Genomic DNA, 22,302 nt, shown 5'->3' with positions numbered 1-22,302 from the left:
TCTGTTTAAGAAATTGACTCCTCCCAAAGCAGGTTGACTTTGTTAATGCTTTACACTGAGTTGCAGGTTTCAGTGAATTCTTCCAGGCCCCACAAAGAAGCTTCCTGGCCAGGACCAGGTCAGGTGAGTGAGGCATCCTTGGGTGCAGAGTTTTGAAAAAGGGCACAAAGAAAGCCTCCATAATTGTATTCGTTTGCAAGGGCTGCTGTAACAAAGTACCACAAACTGCGTGGCTTAAAACCATAGAAATGTACTCTATACAGTTTGGAGCCTGGATCAGGTGTCACCTTCTTTGCGTGTCTTAGCTTCTGTGGCTCCCAGTGATCCTTGGTTTATGGCAGCATAATCTAATCTGTGCCTCCGTCTTAACGTGGATCGTTTCCCTGTGTGTCTACTCTGTGTCTCAGTGTGTCTCCAGATCTCCCTCTTTTTATAAGGACACCAATAAATGGGTTTAGGGCCAGCCTAAATCAGTGTGACCTCATCTTAACTAATTACATCTGCAAAGGTTGGGTTCCAAAGGTGAGCACCCCAAGAGAGCAGACCGGGTGGGAGCTGTACTGCCCATTTTTGGTATTACCTTTTATGACTAGTATTGGAAATCACATCAGAATCTAATACATTCTGTTCTTTAGAAGTGAGTCACTAATGTGAGCCCATATTCAAAGGGAGGGAAATTCTGACTCCTGATGGTAGCAATGGCAAAGAATTAGTAGGTATGTTTTAAATCCATATTTAAAATAGATATTTTTCTTTTCTATGGTGGTGGTCTACACACACTAATTAATCTTTCCCTTATGAACGGACTCGATCTAGTGCTGTTAATACAATCTAGCAGTTGTGGCCGTGGGAGGCTTTCCCTGAAGCCTGGTTATAGAGAAAGAAAAGTGACATGGAAAGAGACGGTCCTAAGTCACCACTGTGTCACATTCCTAAGAAGCCTTCAGTCCCTTGCTATTTTTCGGCTTACTAAGTTGAAACTCCTATGCCTGGCTTTCATTTGTTTGTTTTATGAGGGGGAGGTAATTAGGTTTATTTATTTCTATTTGGAGGAGGTACTCGGGATTGAACCCAGGACCTTGTGCATGCTAAGCATGTGCTCTACCACTTGAGCTATGCCCTCTCCCTATGTCTGGCTTTTAAGAGCCGTCATTCTAACTCTGTCCCTTCTAAGGCAACATTGTTTTGTTTTGTTGTTTTATTGTATTTCATTTCATTTTTAATTTATTTTCTTCCTTCCTTTCTTCCTTTCACTTGTGTGTCAGTGACTAAGCTCTTGCCTCTCATCTCCAAACCTGCCCTCCATACCAGGCTGCCAGGCTGAGCGATGCAGGGCAAGACTCTGCAACCTTATTTCAGCTTTGCCAGGTGCCCCCTGTTAGGGGCGCTAGAGAAGGAAGACTGGAAACCTGGATAACAGCAGAGATTGCTCCTTCCTGTTTGTTTGTGGAACTTTCTAGGGGCTTCCTGTTTACTTGCAGTTTTTCTCAGGGGGCCCACCAACACTTCACCCCAGCAGAGGCAGTTTCTTCCTGCAGCAGCTCAGTCCAGTGTGCAGCTTTACCAAGACTTGAAGAGCCTGAGAGACATCAGAACTAACTGGACACTTCTCCTCAGGTATGAGTTCCAGGTCCAAGGGCCCTGTGTATAAATTGTTGTTTTGAATTTTTCGGGGGGGGAGGTGATTAGGTTTGCTTATATAATGGAGGTCCTGGGGATTGAACCCAGGACCTCATGCATGCTAAATACCCACCCTAGCCCTGAGTTGTACCCTCCCCCCACCCCCAAAAGTTTTTTAAGTGTAGTAATAATTCTACCTCTTCCCTTTGTTCCCTCATCTGTAGGGGTGGAAGCTGCTCTCTGAATTTGCTCCTTCTGTGCTTTCTATACTTTTTGTTACCTAATGAACAACGTTAAAGCTAATTACAATTTTAAAAAATATTAAATTCTATCTGTATAGATAACTGGTATGTTTTCTGTTGCCCAGCTAGGGCCTGTCTGGATAGTCCAGGAAACAAATCCCTGAAGGTGAGACGTGTAGATCGATTTGGGTTTGAGTGCAGGTCTGAGCTCCTCACCAGCGGGAAGCAGGATGCTGGTGACCCAGGGTGCGCCCTGGCCCCGTGACAGGTCTCGCTGTCCCTATGGTTGCGGGCTCAAGTGGCTGCTGCGCTTGTTAGGCAGTCCTGACGACGGTCAGGGCCGCGCTGTGGGATGGATGCTTCCCGGCGCCCTGGAGCACTTACAGAGAGTTTACAAGCCTCGATCTTTAAACTATCAGCTTAAGTCATGGTCAGAGAACCAGGGAGGATTCATGACAGCGCTAGAGAAATCTCTTATTCTGTAGTCAGAGGACTGAGGTAGCTGAAAATCGAACATATTTTTGTGTGCTTGCAGAACTGCAGCATCAGTTGACTTCACAGCCTCTTCAAGTCTCTCACGTGAAAGGGCATTGATTGAGAAAGAAACTAGGGGTGGGGGTATCTGGACTCAGAGGAAGCTGAGAAACAAATTTCCTAGTTCCTCTGAGCCTCCCTTGCCTGTGGGAAACAGTTTGCCTCTCTGAGGAAACTTTTTTTTTAATTGATGTAGTGTTGATTTACAATATTATATTAGTTTTAAGAGTACAGCATAGTGACTCAAATATTTTTATAGATTATACTTCATGTAAAGTTACAAAATATTGGCTATCTTCCCTGTGCTGTTCAGGACATCATTGTAGCTTATTTATTTTATACACAGTAGTTTGTACCTCTTAATCCCCTACTCCTATTTTACCCCCCTGCCCTTCTCCCCACTGGTAACCACTAGTTTGTTCTCTATATCTGGGAGTCTGTTTGTTTGGTTATCTTCACTGATTTATTTTTTAGATTCCACATATAAGTGATACTGTACAGTATTTGTCTTTCTCTGGCTTATTTTACTCATACCCTTTAGGTCCATTCATGTTGTTGCAAATAGCAGAATTTCATTTTTATAGCTGAGTAATATTTCATTGTACATATATACCACATCTTTTTTTATCCATTTATCTGTTGATGGACACTTAGGTTGTTTCCATATCTCAGCAATTATAAACAATGCTGCTATGAACATTACGGTACATGTATATTTTTGAATTAGTGTTTTTGGTCTTTTTTTTTTTTTTTTTCCTCCAGATATATACCTAGGAGTGGAATTGCTGGATTATATGGTAGGAATTTTTTAGGTTTTTTTTCAGGAAACTTCATACTGTTTTTCATTGTGGCTGCATCAATTTACATTCCCACCAACAGTGTACAAGGGTTCCCTTTTCTTCACATCCTCACTAACACCTGCTATTTGTAGACTTTTTGATGATAGCTATTCTAACAGGCGTGAGGTGATATCTCACTGTGGTTTTGATTTGCGTTTCTCTGATGATTAGTAATGTTGAGCATCTTTTCATATGCCTGTTAGCCCTCTGCATGTTCTTTGGGAAAAAAGCCTATCCAGGTGTTCTGCCCACGTTTTAGTCAATTTGTGGGAATCCGAAGACTTAGGGAGATAGGTGTGTCAGAGCAGATATATCTTGTGTGACCTACATACCACCCCTCAGTTTCTCCAACTCCATACCCTGAGAGAGCCAGCTTAAAACAACATTAATATATATCATGGTTTCTGAGGGTCAGGAATGGTTTAGCAGGGTGGTTCTGGCTCAGGGTCTCTCACAAGACTGCAATCAAGATGTTGGCTGAGGCTGTGTTATGTAAAGGCTGGTCTGGGGCTGAAGGGTCTGTTTCCAAGATGGCTCACTCCCATGGCTCTTGGCAGGGGGCCTCAGTTTCTCACCACAGGAACCTCTCCAGAGCAGTTTGAGTATCTTCCCATCATGGCAGCTGGCTTCCTCTAGAGTAAGTGACCCCAGGGAAAAAGTGAGGCAGAAAAGCCACAATGTCATGCCCAGCCTTGGAAGCGAGGCTGTATTCTATTGCCCACATAGACCAACCACGACACAGTGTTGGAGGGGACTGCACACGGGCAAGAATACCAGAGGCAGGAGTCACCGTCCCCTTCTTGAAAGCTGGCTGTCACAGCAACTTTGCCTTCCACCAACCAACTTTGCCACCCTCCTTCTCCACAGATGCTCTTGTCAGGCTTCTGTCGGCCAGGCTCAGGGAGCCAAGCCAGTTTGCGGTTGGTTTATAAGTCTTGGGAATATGTTGAGGTGATGGGCTGAGAACTGTGTGAAGGGTTTCAGTCAGAGAAATTAATACTGGGCATTTTTTCCCAACATTGAAGATTATAGTGGGACCATGGACCTGTTTGGAGACATAGATGACATTTCTTCTGAGAGTGATGGGGGCAATCAACCACCCATTCCAGGACAGCCTGTTGTAAGTACAGTCACTAATCTCAACTGGTCCCATTGTTCAAAGCTAAGAAAAGGTTTCAGAGGCTGATGGATCCAACTCTTGAACAGAGAGGACATGGGATAATGAGTAGCAGTCTGAAATATCTGATGAACGGGTGACTTAACTATGTTGGGAATTTCTGGATATTAAAGGGAATGGAAGGAACTGCTCAGAATGAGTCTCATACCAAACTTCAGGGACTAGACTGTGAGAACTCATTTGAAAACCTTTAAGTTTTTCTTATTCAAACCTGTGCCAAGGAGTGTGTGTTTCTGGACATTCTTCTGTGATGTAAATAGTTACCTCGTATTGAGGGGTTGCATAATTTCACACTTCTGTTGTTAAACATCTTATGCAAGCTAGATGTGTCGACGTTTTTTTCTGGTAATGCTTGTTTTGCATGGTGGTTTAGGGGGAGGAGGGGAGGAAAGGATGAAATTTTAAGGAGAGGCCTGGAGGGGTTGGTTGCTGACTGCTCTGTCTCTGAAGTGGTGTCTAAACTGACTTCTGTCAAACCTGCATCTGCACAGTGCAGAAGGGGAGCCAGAGCATTTCTCACGTCAGCTCAAGCTCTCACGTTCTGATTCCTCTGATTCCTCTCTTAGGATGGACGTGGAGTGCCGCAGGACCAGCAGGAGGAAGAGCCGATTTCTGAAACCAAAATAGAAGTAGAAATTCCCAGTATCTACTCTGATTTAGGAAATGAATTGTACTTTGTTAAACTGCCCAGATTTCTCAGCATAGAACCCAAGTAAGAGGACTGATAAAAGAGTTTTTCCCCCCAAGATATTGAGTAAAAAATATGTGGAACGTAAATGTTTTCTTATAATGAGTTGGCTAATCGGCAAGATGGGAGATTTCTCATGTGGCTTTAAAAAAAATAAATTTAGGATGTGCTGTAGTAGAAAAATGATGAATTACTGTGGGAAAAGTTTTAATGCTGATAATTCTGCTAGCATTTTGGCACTTCCTTATAAACGAACAGACATAGCTGATAAAGGTATTTTTCACTAGCACAGAGCTGGAAAAATTGGAAAATGAGCGTAGAAAGTTTGCTAGAGAAATCACTAGTGTTAAATGCAAAAGCCATTGTGAATCTAGAAAAGACAATGATTTTGGACAATAAAATAGTATTGGTTGGTATTATTCATGAAGATGCATGAGTATAAGCTCTTATGCAATTAAACATGACACTTTTCTTTAAAAATATGAAAAAATAGAAGATACATTTCACCGAACAAAAAAAATTTAAAAACTTTGAATTAGTCGTCACATTTGGTAATATGTTTTGAAATCAAATTTCAAGAAGCGATAATAATTTGCATACTTTGAAGTTTTACATGAAGTTTGTCTACTGTGATTTTTTAATGTATGCTAAAGATGTAAATATTATTATTTTATAGTATTATATTCAATACTACAAATGGCTAATACTACATTAAAAACAATTTTTAGGCCTTTTGATCCTCAGTATTATGAAGATGAATTTGAAGATGAGAAAATGCTTGACGAGGAAGATAGAACCAGGATAAAATTAAAGGTACCAACACTTGATTCCTGGTTGTTGTTGTTGTTGTTGTTGTTGTAACGTTTTTCTTTTTATAAAGTAAAACACAAGGATAACAATTTGAGACTTGAGCTTATAAAATGGTCTTTTATGTTTACTCTTGAATCAACAAGTAACTGTTTAGAACAAGGAATTAAGTGTCTTTTCAGAATATTTCTAGGGGAGAAGGTACATATCCTTTTTTAAAAATCCCTGTAGAATTGTCACTTTTCTAACCTTTCTTTTGCAGTTGTAATTTTTGACACAAGAACAGATAAAAATTCTTGAAAATTGTCAGCTACTTCCTTCGGGATAAATAATAATGTAGCTAGATGTACAGAACTGCCTCCAATTTTACAGTGGAGAGGTCTGAGCAACTTCCCACAATAAGGGTATCTCAGGCTCTTTATGGAAATTCAGATTATGCACAGAAAGAGGCCTCGTCGCCATTAGGTGGTTCCTCTCCAGAAGGCCTGGCTGGCAAAGCCCTATCATTGCTCTCACAGGGACGTGTCGTCTTTAAGGGGGTTTTCTGTGAGCTTCTGCCGGGGCCCCTGTGGTAGCAGTGGCGGGCTCCATTTTAATGATTTGGAGTTACCTGCCACATGGGTAGGGTAAAGCACACACCTCAGGTTTTAATTTGTTGTTAATTACTTCAGTGTGTATTCTTTTAAACATTTCTAAAATTTAATGCCCAGAGCTTCCCTGTTTTACTAGGTGAATGGGCACTTTTTTAGTCCTTCTTTCATTGGGTTCATAGCCCTTCAAATGGGGCTGCAGTAGGCAGAGGGCCCTGCTGTAACTGCCTACCTACCTCGTGTGGTCCCCAAATTTCCACTTCCACTGCCATGAAATGAAGCTCACAGAAGATTTACACAGAACATCTGGTGAGTTTAACCAATATTCGAGGTATCTGTGGCAGGAGGGGCCCAATCAGCTCTTTTTTGGTGAGATTATTCTATCACTGCCTATGAATCCTTGGCACGTAAGTATAAATCACTTGAGGAAAAAAGAACACATAGTTACACTGGTCTCTTTGTCTTCTTTCTTTTTTTCTTTTCTTCTTTCACAGCTAATAAATCTCTGATCTTTTTTTAATAATTTATTTTTAGGGTTTTTTTTGAGGGGGGTAATTAGGTTTATTTATAATGTCCTGGGGATTGAACCCAGGACCTCCTGCATGCTAGGCATATACACTCTACCACTGAGCTATACCCTCCCCCCTACACTGGTTTTCTAATGCCTTTGTGTTTTGAATCAGGTGGAAAATACTTTGCGATGGAGGATACGCCGGGACAAAGAAGGAAATAAAATTAAAGAAAGCAATACTCGGATAGTCAAGTGGTCAGATGGGAGGTGAGCACAAAGTCCTGGAGAGCATGGAAGTTCCGGGGCTGGGTGGTGGTGGGGGCCTGGGAAGACTGAAGTTTTCTGTGTAGGACCGTAGGTCATCTTTCATGAAAGAATTAACAAAATCTAGGCCTCTGGCATCACCTGATAGGAATAAATAGGGTCGAGAGCACAGTGCTGTGCTGGAGGGAGACAGAAATAGACCCAAGATGTGATTAGACTCATGGTATCTACCTTACTGAAGTGAAAACCCAATGTTAGCTCTCCAATGTGACTTTTAGAAATTAGAAATTGATATGTTTGAAAAAAAAGATTTCTCTTTTACTAATAAAAGAGGTAGAGGCTGGGAAAATGATAAAACAATTCTATTTCTGGCTGAAAGGAGGATGGATTTTTACCACCTTTTATTTGGAAAGAAGGTAGCTGAGCTGTTGACGGTATCTTTTCTTCGCTTTCCTTAGGAGTTCAGTAGAGGATGGGACCCTGCAGTCCCACAGCAGTTTAAGAACAGCTAATGGGGTAGAATGGAAGCTGCAGGGTTCGCTCGATACCCACCCTGATAACTGGACGATTTCTCGTTTCCAGCCTGTCCCTGCACTTAGGCAATGAGGTGTTTGATGTCTACAAAGCCCCGCTGCTGGGCAATTACAACCACCTGTTCGTTCGCGAAGACACGGGTCTGCGGGGACAAGCCGTCTTCAAATCCAAACTCACCTTTAGGTAACTATTCGTACTGATGTATTGCTCCTTGCAGTTTAAGAGCAACAAGGCAGAGAGGCTGGGTGTGCAAAAAGCCCGAGTCGGCCGAGATGACGTGATTCCGAGCTGCCGCTCCCCCAGGCCCGCGGTCTCGTCCCGGGCTGTTACCCGAGGCGCCGGCTCTTGGAGTGCGCATGCGCCAGAGGAAAGGGCCGGCCGGCCGGTGCTGCGGCTGCGCACTGAGCTCTAGCTGCCGGCGCCCAGTGCCGCGCGCGCATCTTCTTCGCGCGCATGTTTTCTTCGCGGTTCCCGCGCATGTTTTCTTCGCGGTTCCCCCGCATGTTTTCTTCGCGGTTCCCCCGCCTGCTTACGCCTTCCCTCCGCGGGACGCACTGGCCCTTGTTTGGCATCCCTTCAGAAGCGGGGCCCTTAGAAGACTGTCACGGTGCGCTCAAGGATCCTTTCTGGGGTCATGGAAATGTTTTAAATCAGATGGTGGTACAGATCACACAGCTTGATAAATTAAAAAATCCTTTAATTATTTATTAATGAGTGAGTTTTATGGTATATAAATTATACTCCAGAAAGATGTTGCTCTGTTTCAAAGACTGCAGCAGACAGCTCTGGGGTTGTGTTTCACTAATGCACGTGTAAGCTTGAGGAAGTCTCAATCTCACCAGTGTTTAGTCTCCTTATCTTATAAAATGGAGATAACATCTCCCTCAGAGGGGTGCTCTATCCACTGAGTCAAGTAATACGTAAAAATATCATGTCATGCGCAAGAAATACTGCTCCAGTCCGGCCCTTAATGATCTCTGCTAGGCCGGCATCCTACATACAACCAGTTCCACAGTGTGCTTTCCTCTCTTGTGCCCCGAGCTCCTCCACGTGGGGGTGATATTTGACTGCCCAGCGCAGTTTCATTCCTTACAGCCACACTCTCCTTGTGATTTCCCTAAGGATCATTCCTAAGATGTGCCTTCCATTAGTGAGGAATCCTCGACTTTCTGCACCGGGGCCTCCTGTTCCAGCTGTCATTGTCCCCCTGGGCTGTCATGTGGCTCCCCTCCTGAGACCTGCCTCCTTGCTTTCATTTTTCTTCAAGTTTTATCCAGAAGGAGGGACTTAAGTTGTGCCTCAGGGTGGGTGGGTACAGCTCAGTGGTGCATTATGTGCTTAGCATGCACAAGGTCCTGGGTTCAATCCCCAGTACCTTCATTAAAAAAAAAAAATTCTGCCTTCTGGCCTCTGTGCCACCTTCATGGAACTACGATCTCCCATGTCGTCCCTTCTGTGATTGTACTTGAGGGTTTTCTTTGTAAAAGCCTAGGACCCCACCATCTCCTCCTTCCTTCCACTCCCGCTTCACCCCATCAGCTTTCCCTGGGAGGCAGGGCTGAGGGGGGAACTGCTCAGGAAGCCAGAGAAGGAGGAAGGCCCTAAAGCACCAGTACTGTGGCCTTGCCACTCTGCTCCGTTAAAGGGACGTGTCTTTGTCCACAGCTGTTTGCTGTTGGCACTATTGCCAACAACTGTTCCTATTATACAGTGAGACTTTTTTGTTTGTTTCCCGCAGACCTCACTCTACAGACTATGCCACACATAAAAAGATGACCCTGCCACTTGCTAATAGATGCTCCGGGATACAGAAGATTAGAATCTTACCAATGGCTGGTCGTGATCCTGAATGCCAACGCATAGAGATGATTAAGGTATGTTGCCTGAGCTTTATCCTGGGTTTTTTGAGGGTAGTAAGAGCTGTGCTTTCCAGAATATTTATCTGTCATTCCTTATTGCCACAGCCATTTTATTCTTATAGTTATCAGGGAGCTAGCTTTGACCTTCTAAGCATGTGGTTAACCGTATTACTGGTCCTAGCCAATGGCCACTGGTGAGGTAGAGCACTCCAGACATTCAGGAGCTCTGTCTCCAATCTGTGAGATTTTAGGGGAAACTGATGGTTTAAAAGGTGTAACCTTTGACAGATATCATAAAACTGTGTTCCAGGTAGTCAGTGATGTAGGAATGTCAAAGGACATTCCTGACTTGTTTAACACCAGCCCTGCCTTGTGAACCCCATCGTGTGGACCGCCAGGCTGATGGACAGGAACGAAAGTTCTACTTTGGGGCTCAGGGACCTCCCCAGAACCTCCCCATCCTGCATCCTGCCGTCAGGAGCTGTGGGGAGCTCTCTGGGTTGAGGGGCCCAGACAGGAATATCTGGGCACCACGGTAGTTTGGTGGAGCCTGGGCAAGTCAGGTGTCCGTCGCAGGGGCGAAGAGAAACCGCCTGCCTCAGGCACCTGCTGGGTGGCGGCTGGCTGAGCTCTGATGGGCAGCACAGGGGACACGGCTGAGCCTACGGCCGAACCTGTGCCTGTTCCGATGGGGCGGTTGGTGTGAGGGAACCTCTGTCCTTCACCCTTGTGTTGTCTTCACGCCTTAGAACCAAATAAGACGATGCCCGTGTCTGGTTAACAGAGGTGTCGGATGGAGAGAACTGTATCCAGGACAGGGAGTGGGTGTTATCCTGGGCTAGGCGTTTACGTGTCCTTTATAGTGAAATAGTTTCAAGTGGGCGCTAAGCCAGTTCATTTTTTTTTTTCAAGTTCAGTAGTTTATTTGCTTCTTTACAGAAAGAAGAAGAACGTTTGAGGGCTTCTGCTCACCAGGAGACAATGTATTTGCGGGAGAAGCAGAACCAGCAGGGGCCGATCCCCCCCTGCCAGGACCACAGCAGTGATGAGAGGGAGGAGGAGGTTGAGATGCCATCAGAAACCATTCCCGAGGGGCGTGCCAAGGTGAGGCGGTCACACTGCACCGTCTCGGGGTCGCCTGTGCTCTGGTGGGCCCTTACTACCCGTCCTGCTCTTACTCACTTAGGACAACAGTACAGGGACAACAGCAGTACAAAGGCCTTTTATTTTGTCTTTGTTTTTGTAGAGCCACTTTCCCACACAAAAGCTTAGCTGGGTAAATAAGACACCCCCAGAATAAAGAAAATCAATTAAATAATTTATGCTCTTATGAAGGAAAATGTGTTCATAGGCAGTTTGCCTGCTTGTATGATGACGGACCCAAAGTTTAAACTTCGTAGTTTTAAAAAAAGACGTGCATAAAGCCCCTCGGGTATCTAGAAGTGATCAGACATCTGAGGAGAAAACCTCTCAACTCTAAGTCATTTAAGCACGTTTGAAAGTTATTATCTATCTCTTCATCAAAACTTAAAAACCTGTTTCCCTCAAGCGAAAAAGATAGAGTGGAAAGTTAAAATATTCAGCATCAGAAAAATTTGGGAATTCATGGAACTTCATCTCTGAAGGTCAATCCCATATGGAAAGTTCCTTTGCTTTCAGAGGAACAGGCCAGAATCTGTTCTTCAGACAGTGGTGAGGGCCCAGAGGAAGATAAGGCTCAGAGATTACTCAAAGCAAAGAAACTCACCAGTGATGAGGTAAAACCAAATTTATTCAGTTGCCTTGTACCCACAAGTCAGCTCATGGAGTGAAGAGGCTCTCAGCCCAGGAGCACAGACGTCCGCACAGCCCCCTGAACCCCGGGGAGATAAATCCAGTAACAGGACCAGGAATGATTGGCCTGGGGAGGGTCTGACACCTGTGCATGGTAGGGGGCTGCCCAGAGAAGGTGCCCTCTTGCTCAGTGTTGAAGGAAGAGTGTTAGGGTGGGCCCGCCAGTGAGAAAAGACCTACGGCCCCGAGACAGCAGGTCTCGGCTAGAGAACCTGAAATGGTTCAGTGCAGTAGAGAGAGGGGCCTCGTGTCCATGGTGGGCACTGGGTGCCCTTAGTGTTTGAGTATAACAGTGGAGGGTTATTTTATTTCCATGTTATTAGAATTATTTTCCTTTAATTATTTCCAAGTCCAAAGAAATTTTAAGTCTTAATTATACAGGTGAATCACTATGTTGCCACTGTGCCACATTCATTCATTCCATGTTTTCTGAACACTGAGCATGCTGCACGATGGATCTGGAGTTACAGGGCCGAGTAAACATCGTAGTGAGAGCAGTGTCCCTTACCGCGTAAGGGAGGCACTCACTTTTCATGTGAAAAATATATTTTAAACTCTGAAAGCATACTAAAAAAGCACATAAAACACAAGCAGTCATTTAAGAAAAAAAGTTGACAGGCTTTAAAATACTGAATTTTACATAGAGAAAGTGAAGTACTGAGGAACAGGGGAATGTATTTCAAGTAACATGAGCAGAATCCCAGTCAGGATGGAGTGAGAAGTGTCCCTGGGCCCTGACCGCTGCCCGGGCAGCCCGGGCTCCCACTGCTGGACCCGCAGACACAGTGTCTGTGGACAGGGTCGCCAGTCAGCCCATGCGAAGGGCTGGCTCCCCACATTGGCTCCCAACTGCTTTAGACTAAATTTCCACAAACGTTCAGTATTGAAAATTGTCTCTCTTCTTTCTCGTATCTGTTCAGCAGGCGGACCCTCCAGAAAGAGGAAAGCAGGGCATGAAGAGGAAGAGGATGACTGAAGCATAAAACGTGCGCTCACTGTAAATATGGTAAAGACAGTGATGAAATGTTTTGATTCAAATGAGGACTTGAGTTGCTTTTGCATAATCCTAGTTGTGATTAAAAAAACATTCATAAGTAAGTTTGTGATTTTAGAAAATCCACTTTTCTCAAATAGAAGCTTATTTTGATGACTGTTTGCTCTGGGTCTTGGGTGTCATGCATCCTTGCTGCTCTGCCTCACCCCGTCCCCCTGGCCCAGTCCAGAGATGGGTTAAGTTCAGCTCGGGCGTTGCCTCCTCCAGTGTCCTCCCTGGCCGCCCAGCAGGGTTCGGGGCCCTGCGTGCTGCGTTGGCAGGACACTAACTTTCCACTGACCCCACCGTCCTGTGACCTTGTCAGCACAGGACAGCACGGGAGGGCTCACTGGAGACTCAGGGCTTTGCCAAGTGCTGTACAGCCTTACCAAGTCTAATCCTCAGAACAACTTGACAGGCGGGTGCTGTTCTCATTTTACAGATGTGAACTTCAAGGGGAATTTCTTTATTCCTCAAGTTTCAGAAGTGAATTATCTAATGTTTACCCCTAAAAGTTTCCTCAAGCCCATTACACATTTCACTGACTTTCTCTTTTGGCTGATGGATACAGGTGACTGATAAGAGATGCCTTTGTTTTACTGCAAAAATAACCTCTATTAGCAGGATTGGCTCCCAGCAGGTCCAGGCTGCACTGTATCCTAGGACCCTGTTTTCTTCACATTTGTCAACTCAATTCAATTTTACAGACAGACCAGACCAAGTACTGATGGTATGATATTGAACCATATGAACTTACTGCTTTTGTGGGTATAAATAGTCAAGTACTGACTGTTTTATATGGTTTAACTTAATAGTGTGGGATAGGACAACTCAGGGAAATCAGTAAGCTTGTTCCTAAGAGGTGTGCAACGGCTGAACTTTAGAATGTAGTTTCCAAAAAGTCCAAGTCTATAGGGTATTTGATAAACTTTATTGAAATTTATTCCAATACCAAGTGGTAAATTCTAAATGCCTATAGTCCATATTTTTCAAAAGAAACTTCACTGTACTATAATGAACCAATAGTCATAATAATATTTTATAATATTTAAAGTATTATAAAATTCACTGCTTTCATATTTATATAAATTGAAAAAGTAAAGCTTTTATAGCATTTTGGATATTTTAGCATTAAAAATATTTAAATACCTAATTTCATGTGATAAAGAATGATGCAGTTACAAAGGTAATATTCAAGCTTTTAAACATAACTAAAACCAAATATAATTCATCTAAAAGACTGAAAAAAAGGTGGGCATTTATTTGAAATTACAAAGGTTTTGATACTCTGTGTGCGTATACATGTGCAATTTTTTGGTTTTTACAGTTTTTAAAAACCAGTTCTTAAGTAGACAAATCCAAAAAGTTGAAATAGCTGAATGAAAGACTTTCTCATCTTTATTTCTGAGTTAAGATGAAATTTAAACTCCTAAAAATGGCTGTATGTACCCATCAAAAAGCACTCAGAATTTGTTCATAAACTTTACTCTCTGAATGGACTACAATATCTGACAGAAAGATTTAGGCCTATTAATTGCTTTGCAACAATTACAATATACTGATAGTAGAAAAGACAGTTATGCTTCACATATGTAGACTCTAAGATGGGGAGGAGTCCGATTGTCTTCAAAATATACGACCCTGCACAAAACATGGTGGGTGGCTTATCCAGCACTAGAGCAGGTGTCCGAAGTAAAATTCTCTGTAAGGCAATGAAGGCTTTCTAAAATCCTTGGCAATGGTTTACAAGACTGGCTCCTCTCAGTGATCAGACTGCAAGTTAGAGTTTGGCATTAACAAACTGTTACAAATATTTTCTTATAAAAAAAAATCTCTGATTTATTCAGTGTATTAGGGAAGGACTTATGGAATTAAATTATAACGCAGAAAAAAAAATCAGTATGACATAAGAAAGACTGACCAAATTAAAATGACATAATATAAAAATCTTTGCTTATTAAAGTTTTCTCAACTTAAAAATTAGTGAAGAGCTCCTCTGACTGAGAAATAGCTAGAAAACCTGTCTTACGATGGCAGATAGCTAGAAACATTAATGCTCAGTGAGAACTGATGGAGACGACAGCTTTGTAGATATTCGGACTGAAGAACTCAGGCCCCTTGAAGGAGCTGCTGTGACACACTCAGTGTGTTCGGTTCTTGTGGGTGCCGCGTCTTCAGTTAATACTATTCAACATGCTAAGTGAAATAAGTCAGACAGAGAGACAAATATTGTATGCTTTCTTATCAGAATCTAAAAATACTAAATTCATAGAGACAGAACAGATTGGTGGTTGCCAGAGGCAGGAAGTGGGGGAATAGTGAAATGAGTAAAGGGTGTCCAAAGTTATAAACTTCCAGTTATAAGTCCTGGGGATGTAGTGTGCATGGTGACTGCAGTTAATAATAGTGTATTGCATATTTGAAAGTTGCTAACAGAATAGGTCTTAAAAGTTCTCATCACAAGGAAAAAAATTTTTTAAACTATGTGAGGTAACATGTTAACTAAACTTACTTTATTAATCATTTTGCAATATATGCATTTATCAAATCAGTATGTTGTACACCTTAAACTAATACAATGCTGTATGTCAATTATAGCAATAAAACTAGAAAAAAGTTTTTTTAAAAAGTGAAGTGGCATTGTAATGATGGAGCAAAACTGGACACTACTGAACAGAGACTGGAAATTGCTATGGACGCCAGAAAAAGAATGAAACTCGTGTCTGCTGGGAGGTAGCAGTGTGATTCCTGATTTTATAAAGAAAAGATGAGGCAGCCCTGGCAACAAAGAGCCAAAAATTTAAGATTTTATGAAACCTCTTTTAATCTTACCTTTTAATCTTATTTTAATGACAGCAAGGGTTAAATATAATGTACAACAGAACATGACTAACATTTTATCAAAATTTTTTTTCTCTTAATTTTCATTATACCATGGAATCCCCTTTTTAAATGAAAAAAAAAAAAAAAAGATACTCTCAATGGGAAAACAATTTACAAAGTTCTATACATGTAACTTTTCCAGTGGGTCCCTACTGTACAAAGCAAGTATTTTGGGTTATTTCATTCAGATAATAAGAATTTGCAATTTAATGACCAAGATAATTCCCCTTGAAATCTCTAACAATCTGTTAAAACTTTTTTAAACACAAAACATTTATTTGGTCTTTTAAATGACAGGCACCCTTAGAAAATTTATTTCACCTATACTTGAGACTTCTACCTGCCTTTAGCTACAAGTAGATAGCACCAAAACCCATTTTAATAATATCAGTATTATTGACTTTTAATATGTAATTTCATGTAGACAAACTGGAAAAATTAGAATGTCAGACAAATATGAGTATAAAATTTTATAAAATGGGAAATGAAAAGAGGTTTTTAAAAAAACAGCAATTTAAAAATGCAAAGAATATTCTTTGCTTAGATAACCAGGTAAGTTTATATTGGTTAGACTACAAAATTTAAGATCTTAGAAAATCTTTGGTTTAAAAATCAAGAGTATTTCATAACCCTCATCTATCATAAAATTTTAGAGCAATACAGAAATACTGAAAGTTACTAAAAGGGTAAGAGGTGCCAGATTTTTAATGATCAAAGTAAACACTAGTTTTCTCCCTTGTAATTACAGTTTTTGAAAGATTTGTCTGTATTCAGTTGGATGAATGTTCACCCTTAGTTATTTATTAAGAAATCTTTTCTTCAATTATATAATGAACTGTTGTAGCTCAGAAGTGGAGTGGTACAAGCAAAAAACACTCAACTTCTTCATACTTTGATAAATAAGTGAAAAAGGTATTGCCCATAAGTATGATACACAATTCTAGGTGGGGTCCCACCTGCCTGTATTTTAAAAAGAACTTACGGGAGGAAGGGGTAACATACTTAACAATTTATTGACTTACAGGGCAGTGCAAGCGAGGAAGCCATGCAGGAAGTGTAACCGTGGCTTTGTGTCCCTGACGCCCCACCCTGCTGGGGCTGTGCTGGCTCTGAATTGAGTACATTTCCAAAGTCGTTTATGAAAAGGTGAGGGAGAGCGAGTCAGCGTGAGCCTGACTTGCTAACTTGAAAAAAAATCAAACCCAGCACCCTGTAACTGAAAGGGAACGGTGGAATAGTGCAAGTCAATCTTTGGCCCCTTTAAAACACTGGATACTACTTTTCAAAAAAGCAGTCAGTTCTTCTGAGGAAAGCTTTTGCCTGTGCTCATTACATAAACTGTCCGCCCAAGCCAAAGGAGCAGACGTGTTGTAACTCAATTTCAAGAAGTTTTAGAAAAATTAACAACACATCTTCCTCCTATTCTGAAATGATGTTCTCTCCTTTTAAAAAATCTCCCTGTAAATGATACAGCCAGGCCTGAATTGCTGATTGCTTTGTCCCCTGTCCTTTGTAGCTGCAGTGCCTCAGGGGTCTCCTGCTCCAGGGGCCGCCCCGAGGCACGTGAATTAGCTCCACATCAGCGCTCCCACTCCTGGCTCTGGGGTCATTCTTCCCACCACAGTACACTGTCCAACTGTGGGGGTGAATACTTTGAGGAAGACAACTTATGAGAAATTACTTTTATACAATACGGACAAAAAAGTACAAGATGAAACAAGATAATAAAAATTAGATCTACCAAGAACAGCCGTTTTCCTTACTGGCTGGAAAACTGGTAGTGAGTGGGGATTACACGCCGTTCAGGCAGTTCTGCGTGGCACACAGGAGCTTCTCTCTCTTACCTTGCACCCAGGCCAGCCTCCACCTTCCTTTACAGTAACCATCAATTTAAATGCCCAGTCTGCGTGCTTCTCAGACAGTCTCTACCGTTTATTACCCCTGATTCCATGTGTCTAACAAAAGCTTTCTTTTTTCTTTTATCCTAAATATCTGAAAGTTGGCTGTGTGCATTTTACAGGGAAGGAAACAGCTTTCCTACTCAGATGCTTTCTTTTACTATGAGCTTTCATGAAAATTTAATAATGCCCACATTATTAAAATGAAAAACTATATATAACTATACTTTTAAAGCAAAGTATTTGCTTTCTTGATGAAGCAAAAAGCACACTCTTGCCAAGTTCATGTGTTTTAAAACATGGAAAAGTCTCCATGCCGTGTAATAAGGGAAGTTTTGAAGCGCCTTGTGCCCAAGAGGTGCAACAGCAATTCTCACATCAGCAATGTCCCTTTTTCACTTAAAAAAAGATTGGTCCTTAAAATGTTCATTATTCTACATAAGTGATTTCCTAGACTTTTTTTACAGTTGTATTTTTTAACCCAAGACTCATCATAAACCATGTAATTAAGCTAAATTAAAAATGATTTTAGCAGAAAGTAGAAATAATGCTTTAGAACACAAAATATCACCTATAATTGATTTACAATTTGAAACTGGTAACAACTTAAACTAAAAAAGAGATACATGCAGTTCAGGAAAAAAAAAAAAAAGGATTTCCAGTCTCTTCCCTTCTACCTAGGAAAATTTTACATCTGATATCACAACACAAGCCCTTGGCGACCTTTCGAAGTCTTCCAAAGATCACATATTGGCGGACTTACTGGTCTCCTTCGACTCGTCTCTTGCGAACTATGAGAAAAATAATGGTGAAATCCCTGTTAGTTTGTACAATGTTAATTTGCTTGTGACAAGCAAGTTTCTATGTAATCCAGTTATAATTGTACAAAAATGAAACGTCCACCTGCAGTTCACATGGCCATTAAAATAAGAAATTCCCATCCTTCACATGGTCACTCACCAGTCGAGAACTGAGGGGCTGAGCTCAGCTGTGCTTACACAGCAGTGATTAGAAATCTAAACCAGAATGGTCAGCAGTCACTTTCAAGTCACTGTGCCTGTCTCATTTGTGTATTAAAAAAATTCATACCTCCATTAAAAAATGATTAATAACTTACTGTGTTAAATTTTGAATGACATTCAGGCAGCTGGGATTAGAAAGTGTTAAAAAAGTAAGTATTTGCATGCTCTTCTGATTATTTCCTTAGTTTGAGAAAGAACACACCAAAAATAGCCTTGTCATTTTTACAGGTAAGTGACTTGTTACTACTGCTCTCCAGATTTTCCTTCTCTTACCTCCTCCGAAGGGACCCAGTTCAGGGCTCTGATAACCAACAAAGTAATGAAAACCTTAGACCCTGGTAATGTGGTGATGTCACATCTGGCTACTGTCAGCTTCAGCCCCAAGGTGGTCGGCCACCTCGCTCAGCTAACGGGGTAAACAAAGGTGCACCTCCGAGCACCCTCAGCCTCCTCGTGGCCTTGGCGACCCGGGCCTGCTGGGCAGTGCGCAGCAGCAGCAGGGCCCGGGCTTCAGCGTCAGACCTCCCTGTCAGCTACAGGGAGCATTCGCTGAGAGCCACCGGGTCAGGGCACCCCGGCACCGCGGCCAACTCCTACTTAGGACAAAGAGCACGGGTTCCAGCGTCAGCGACAAACTGAGCCATGGCTCTGTCGCTGTGTGCAGTGTGCTCTCTGGCAAGTAAGTTCCCCTCTGAGCCTCAACCCATCCTCTGTAACAGGAGAATAATGGTATCTTAACCCCCTGCTGTACAAGCAAAGGCATGACCCGCTGCTTAGGGCAGGACTGAGAATACAGAAAGCGTTCAACAAAGGGTCCCCGGCTTCCTCACCCACCACAGTGGGGTTACCGGATGGTCCTGAGGTCAGCCATCTTTTTCAGGTGGGGAAAGCTAATTCATCTTTTATAGTTAAAAGGATCTGGCTTTGATACTTGTTGGTTTATTAATTTCTGTGCTCTCTTCTGTGGAAGCAAGTAGAAAGACAAGTGCTTTTGTTCAGCCTGAATTTGCTGTTTAACAGAGGAGTGAAAAGCCAACAGGGGCACTGGCCTTCTGGCCAGGCCACAGATTCTGCTTTCATGCTGCTCTGACTGCTGGCTTCTGATCACTGGCCCTCAAGAGATGAGACCAGTCAAGTGATGTGCATAAAAGCCAACGGCTGGATGCTAGCTAGAAAGAAAAAACCAGGAGGGCTGAAGTATCAAGTTCCCATGAACATTTTCATATGTATCTAACTAGCTGCACCCTAATTTTGGTCTAACAGTTTCCTGTGTTTACTGAAAAGGGAAAAAAATCAAATGGAGAACTAAGTCCTCAAACACAAACTTAATTCATGTATATAGATCTCTGAACGACACAGAAATATCTGAAAGGCAAGCGACATAATTCTTTAGGGTGGGACATTTTCAAGAAAATTCTGAGTTGCAGTAGTGTTTGGGTATTATTGGCAGACCATTTCAAATATTACAATGCATGTTACAAAAAATGCACATTATAAACAAGATCGGTAGGACAGATGGAACAAACAAAAAAGATGTAGAAAATGGATTATGCAGTTAAGTAGTGTGAAGACAGCAACGTGAGACAAAGTTCAATTGAGTATCGCACGTACTCCATATAACCTCTTTGCTGTTATAGTTGTGATACGTCTCAGCTGGAGAGATGGCGAGTACGTAGGATTATTTCAAAGAAAAGTTGAGACTAAGAAAAGAAGAAGAGAGGGAAAGACGTTATCAGAATCAGAACACTAAGCTCTAATACAGCCCCATTTGCAAGGGGAAGAAAGATTATACGCCCAAGAGATGTGGTGCAAGTTTCAAGCCTTGTTCTTTGACATTCCTTTCAGTTAGCACATACTAGACTGCCTGTAAGAAAACATGGTCTTTAGGCTTGCCACCTTGACCTACAGACAGAGGTCAAAGTGCAAGGAAGGCTAAAAAAAAAAAAGCTGAGGGTGGATGGATGGGAGGCTATGGAACACAGCAGAGGAAGACGGGCAGAGCCCCTGCCAACTTTCTCACTCGGTGCCCTTGTTACCCCAGCAGTTCCTCAGTGCGTCCTCCCCATGAGACTCATAAGTCTGGCCCCATTAACAATTCTTTGGCAGTTTCTTCCCAAACCTGCTCCACTAATATATGTCTTCAATACTTCATGATGAGTCAATTGCCAGTAAGTCCTAACTAATCTCATTTCCTCTCTATCTCTAGAAGAGTAATAAGAATGCTGTTTTTGAAGTATCACTTAAATCATGCTCTCAGTGGCCTACACTGGCTCTCAAATCCCAGTATCATCACAGTAAAATGTGACTCCCTTTAAGAAGTCTTATTTTAATTCTTGTCTAAATGCAACTTTTAAACTATTTCAATGATAAACACAAACTTAAAAGTCAATTTCTGTAAACACATAGAAACAAAATTATAAGCATCATATTCTTTAGTTCAGCCTTGGCTGGAAAAGTTGTTTTTAATGGAATCCATAAGCCTCAGCAGTTCAACAGGAGCGAAGGAAGGAGACTGCTGACCTAGATGTGCGCAGGGAGGGGACACACCGCCCAGGGGTGGCGGGGTCAGCGCAACAAGTAAGTAGAGCAAATCTTGACATCACACTGACTTGAAAACTTGGGTTAAAACTACAATTATTCTGTATCTTCCCATATAAAATTGAATTTCTATCTAGGCCTGTTTGATCAAAGGGCAAAACTTTCCTGTAATGTTGAAATCTTTGTTTTAATAGCTCCAAGAGGTGACTTGAAACTGAGAACAAAGTATTTGTTATAGGAAGCATTGTTTAATAATGTGTGTTGTAGAAAACTGGTTCACTGAAAGCTGCGAAACACGTTTGCCGCAGGAAGCTGATCCTACCCGCTCACCTAGTAATCACCACAGCCTCATCTGAACTGAACGCTATTCAGTCAGTATGAAAAGGGCTGTGCAGGTTTTACAAACAAAGGCCAAGTGATCTTCCTGTGTTAATATTTATTTTTAAAAAAGTTCCTCCAATGCATTAGCTTAGAGATACAATTCAGAAATTCAGTTTTATAGCGACTTATAAATAATGACTTACCTAAGTCATTATTTTTTGTTATAGCGTTAGCTGCCCTGGTTCGGGGTCCCTGCTGCGTAAACTGATATCCGAATTTAAGGATATTGGTATTTTCCTCAAGCATCTTGGCCATTTCCAACTCTACAGCCGTCCCCAACTGCTGCCTCTGGAATAGTTAGAAATAAAGAATCGTATTAATAAGTTAGATCAAAATACTGTTCATGGTAACCTAAGGCTAAGACATTCAGGTACATGCTGATTCTTTTAAAATTTTCCCAATTCTTTCAACATTACACTAAACTTATATTTTGTTTCTCTTATGTATGCTCATACAAACATTAAAAAAAGTGCATTATTACAATGAGATACCATGTCATACCCACTAGGATGACCATAATTAAAAAGATGGACAATAATTGCTGGGAAGAATATGGAAAAACTGGGAGCTTCAGGCATACTAAGCAGAAATGTAAAATAGTACAGCTATTATGGAAAACGATTTGGCTATTCCTCAAAAATGCTGAGTTGATTATACTGAAAACACTGATTAAATAGTGTAAGATGTATAGCACAGGGAAATATATAGATCTTGTGGTAGCTCACAGAGAAAAAGAATGTGACAATTAATATATACATGTTCACGTATAACTGAAAAATTGTGCTCTACATTGGAATTTGACACAACATTGTAAACTGACTATAACTCAATAAAAAAATGCAAATTGAAAAAAAAAAGGAAAAAAAATAGCATAAGAGTTACCATATTACCTAATAATTCCACTCCTAGGTATATACCCATGAGAAATGAAAACATATATTTGTGTAAGAATTTGTATATGAATGTTCATAGCAGCATATTTCTAAAATCCAAAAAGTGGAAACCACTTAAGTGTAATAGATTATTCAGCCATAAAAAGGAATAGGTAC

At 41.7% G+C, this 22,302-nt stretch overlaps 2 protein-coding genes across 5 annotated transcripts in view; one reads left to right on the top strand and one right to left on the bottom strand.

Annotated features, from left to right (window-relative positions):
- Nucleotides 1-143: 143 nt before the first annotated feature.
- On the top strand, nt 144-12,653 carry LOC105080520 (RNA polymerase-associated protein LEO1-like). 2 transcript variants are annotated; one of them, XM_074366129.1, is made up of 8 exons: nt 144-4,355; nt 4,979-5,124; nt 5,829-5,913; nt 7,181-7,275; nt 7,855-7,989; nt 9,545-9,680; nt 10,605-10,769; nt 12,422-12,653. In XM_074366129.1, the coding sequence occupies exons 1-8, from the start codon at nt 4,275-4,277 to the stop codon at nt 12,479-12,481; spliced, it is 903 nt and encodes a 300-aa protein (XP_074222230.1). In that variant the 5' UTR covers nt 144-4,274; the 3' UTR covers nt 12,482-12,653. The 2 variants fall into 2 exon arrangements, with proteins under 2 accessions (XP_074222230.1, XP_074222229.1); XM_074366128.1 differs by having other exon boundaries at nt 12,419-12,653.
- A 2,677-nt stretch (nt 12,654-15,330) lies between these two features.
- Nucleotides 15,331-22,302, bottom strand: part of TMOD3 (tropomodulin 3) — a 68,354-nt gene continuing 61,382 nt past the window's right edge. For all 3 annotated transcript variants that reach the window (XM_010969508.3, XM_010969510.3, XM_045506244.2), the window contains 2 exons: nt 21,397-21,541; nt 15,331-18,103 (listed from right to left, as the gene is read on the bottom strand). In XM_010969508.3, the coding sequence (XP_010967810.1) occupies nt 18,072-18,103; nt 21,397-21,541 (177 nt within the window). In that variant the 3' untranslated portion in view covers nt 15,331-18,071. The remainder of the gene's footprint in view (nt 18,104-21,396; nt 21,542-22,302) is intronic.

The sequence above is a fragment of the Camelus bactrianus genome, chromosome 6, assembly GCF_048773025.1.
Source record: "Camelus bactrianus isolate YW-2024 breed Bactrian camel chromosome 6, ASM4877302v1, whole genome shotgun sequence".
NCBI classification, from domain to species: domain Eukaryota; kingdom Metazoa; phylum Chordata; class Mammalia; order Artiodactyla; family Camelidae; genus Camelus; species Camelus bactrianus.
The sequence above is the reverse complement of the archived record's forward strand: the minus strand, read 5'-3'. Positions and strand labels throughout refer to the sequence as shown.

Coding starts and splice junctions, on each gene's coding strand:
- LOC105080520 (XM_074366128.1), top strand. CDS start 4,275: ATGGACCTGTTTGGAGACATAGATGACATTTCTTCTGAGAGTGATGGG. Junction 4,356..4,978: donor CCATTCCAGGACAGCCTGTT/GTAAGTACAGTC, acceptor TTCCTCTCTTAG/GATGGACGTGGAGTGCCGCA. Junction 7,276..7,854: donor GTCAAGTGGTCAGATGGGAG/GTGAGCACAAAG, acceptor TCTCGTTTCCAG/CCTGTCCCTGCACTTAGGCA.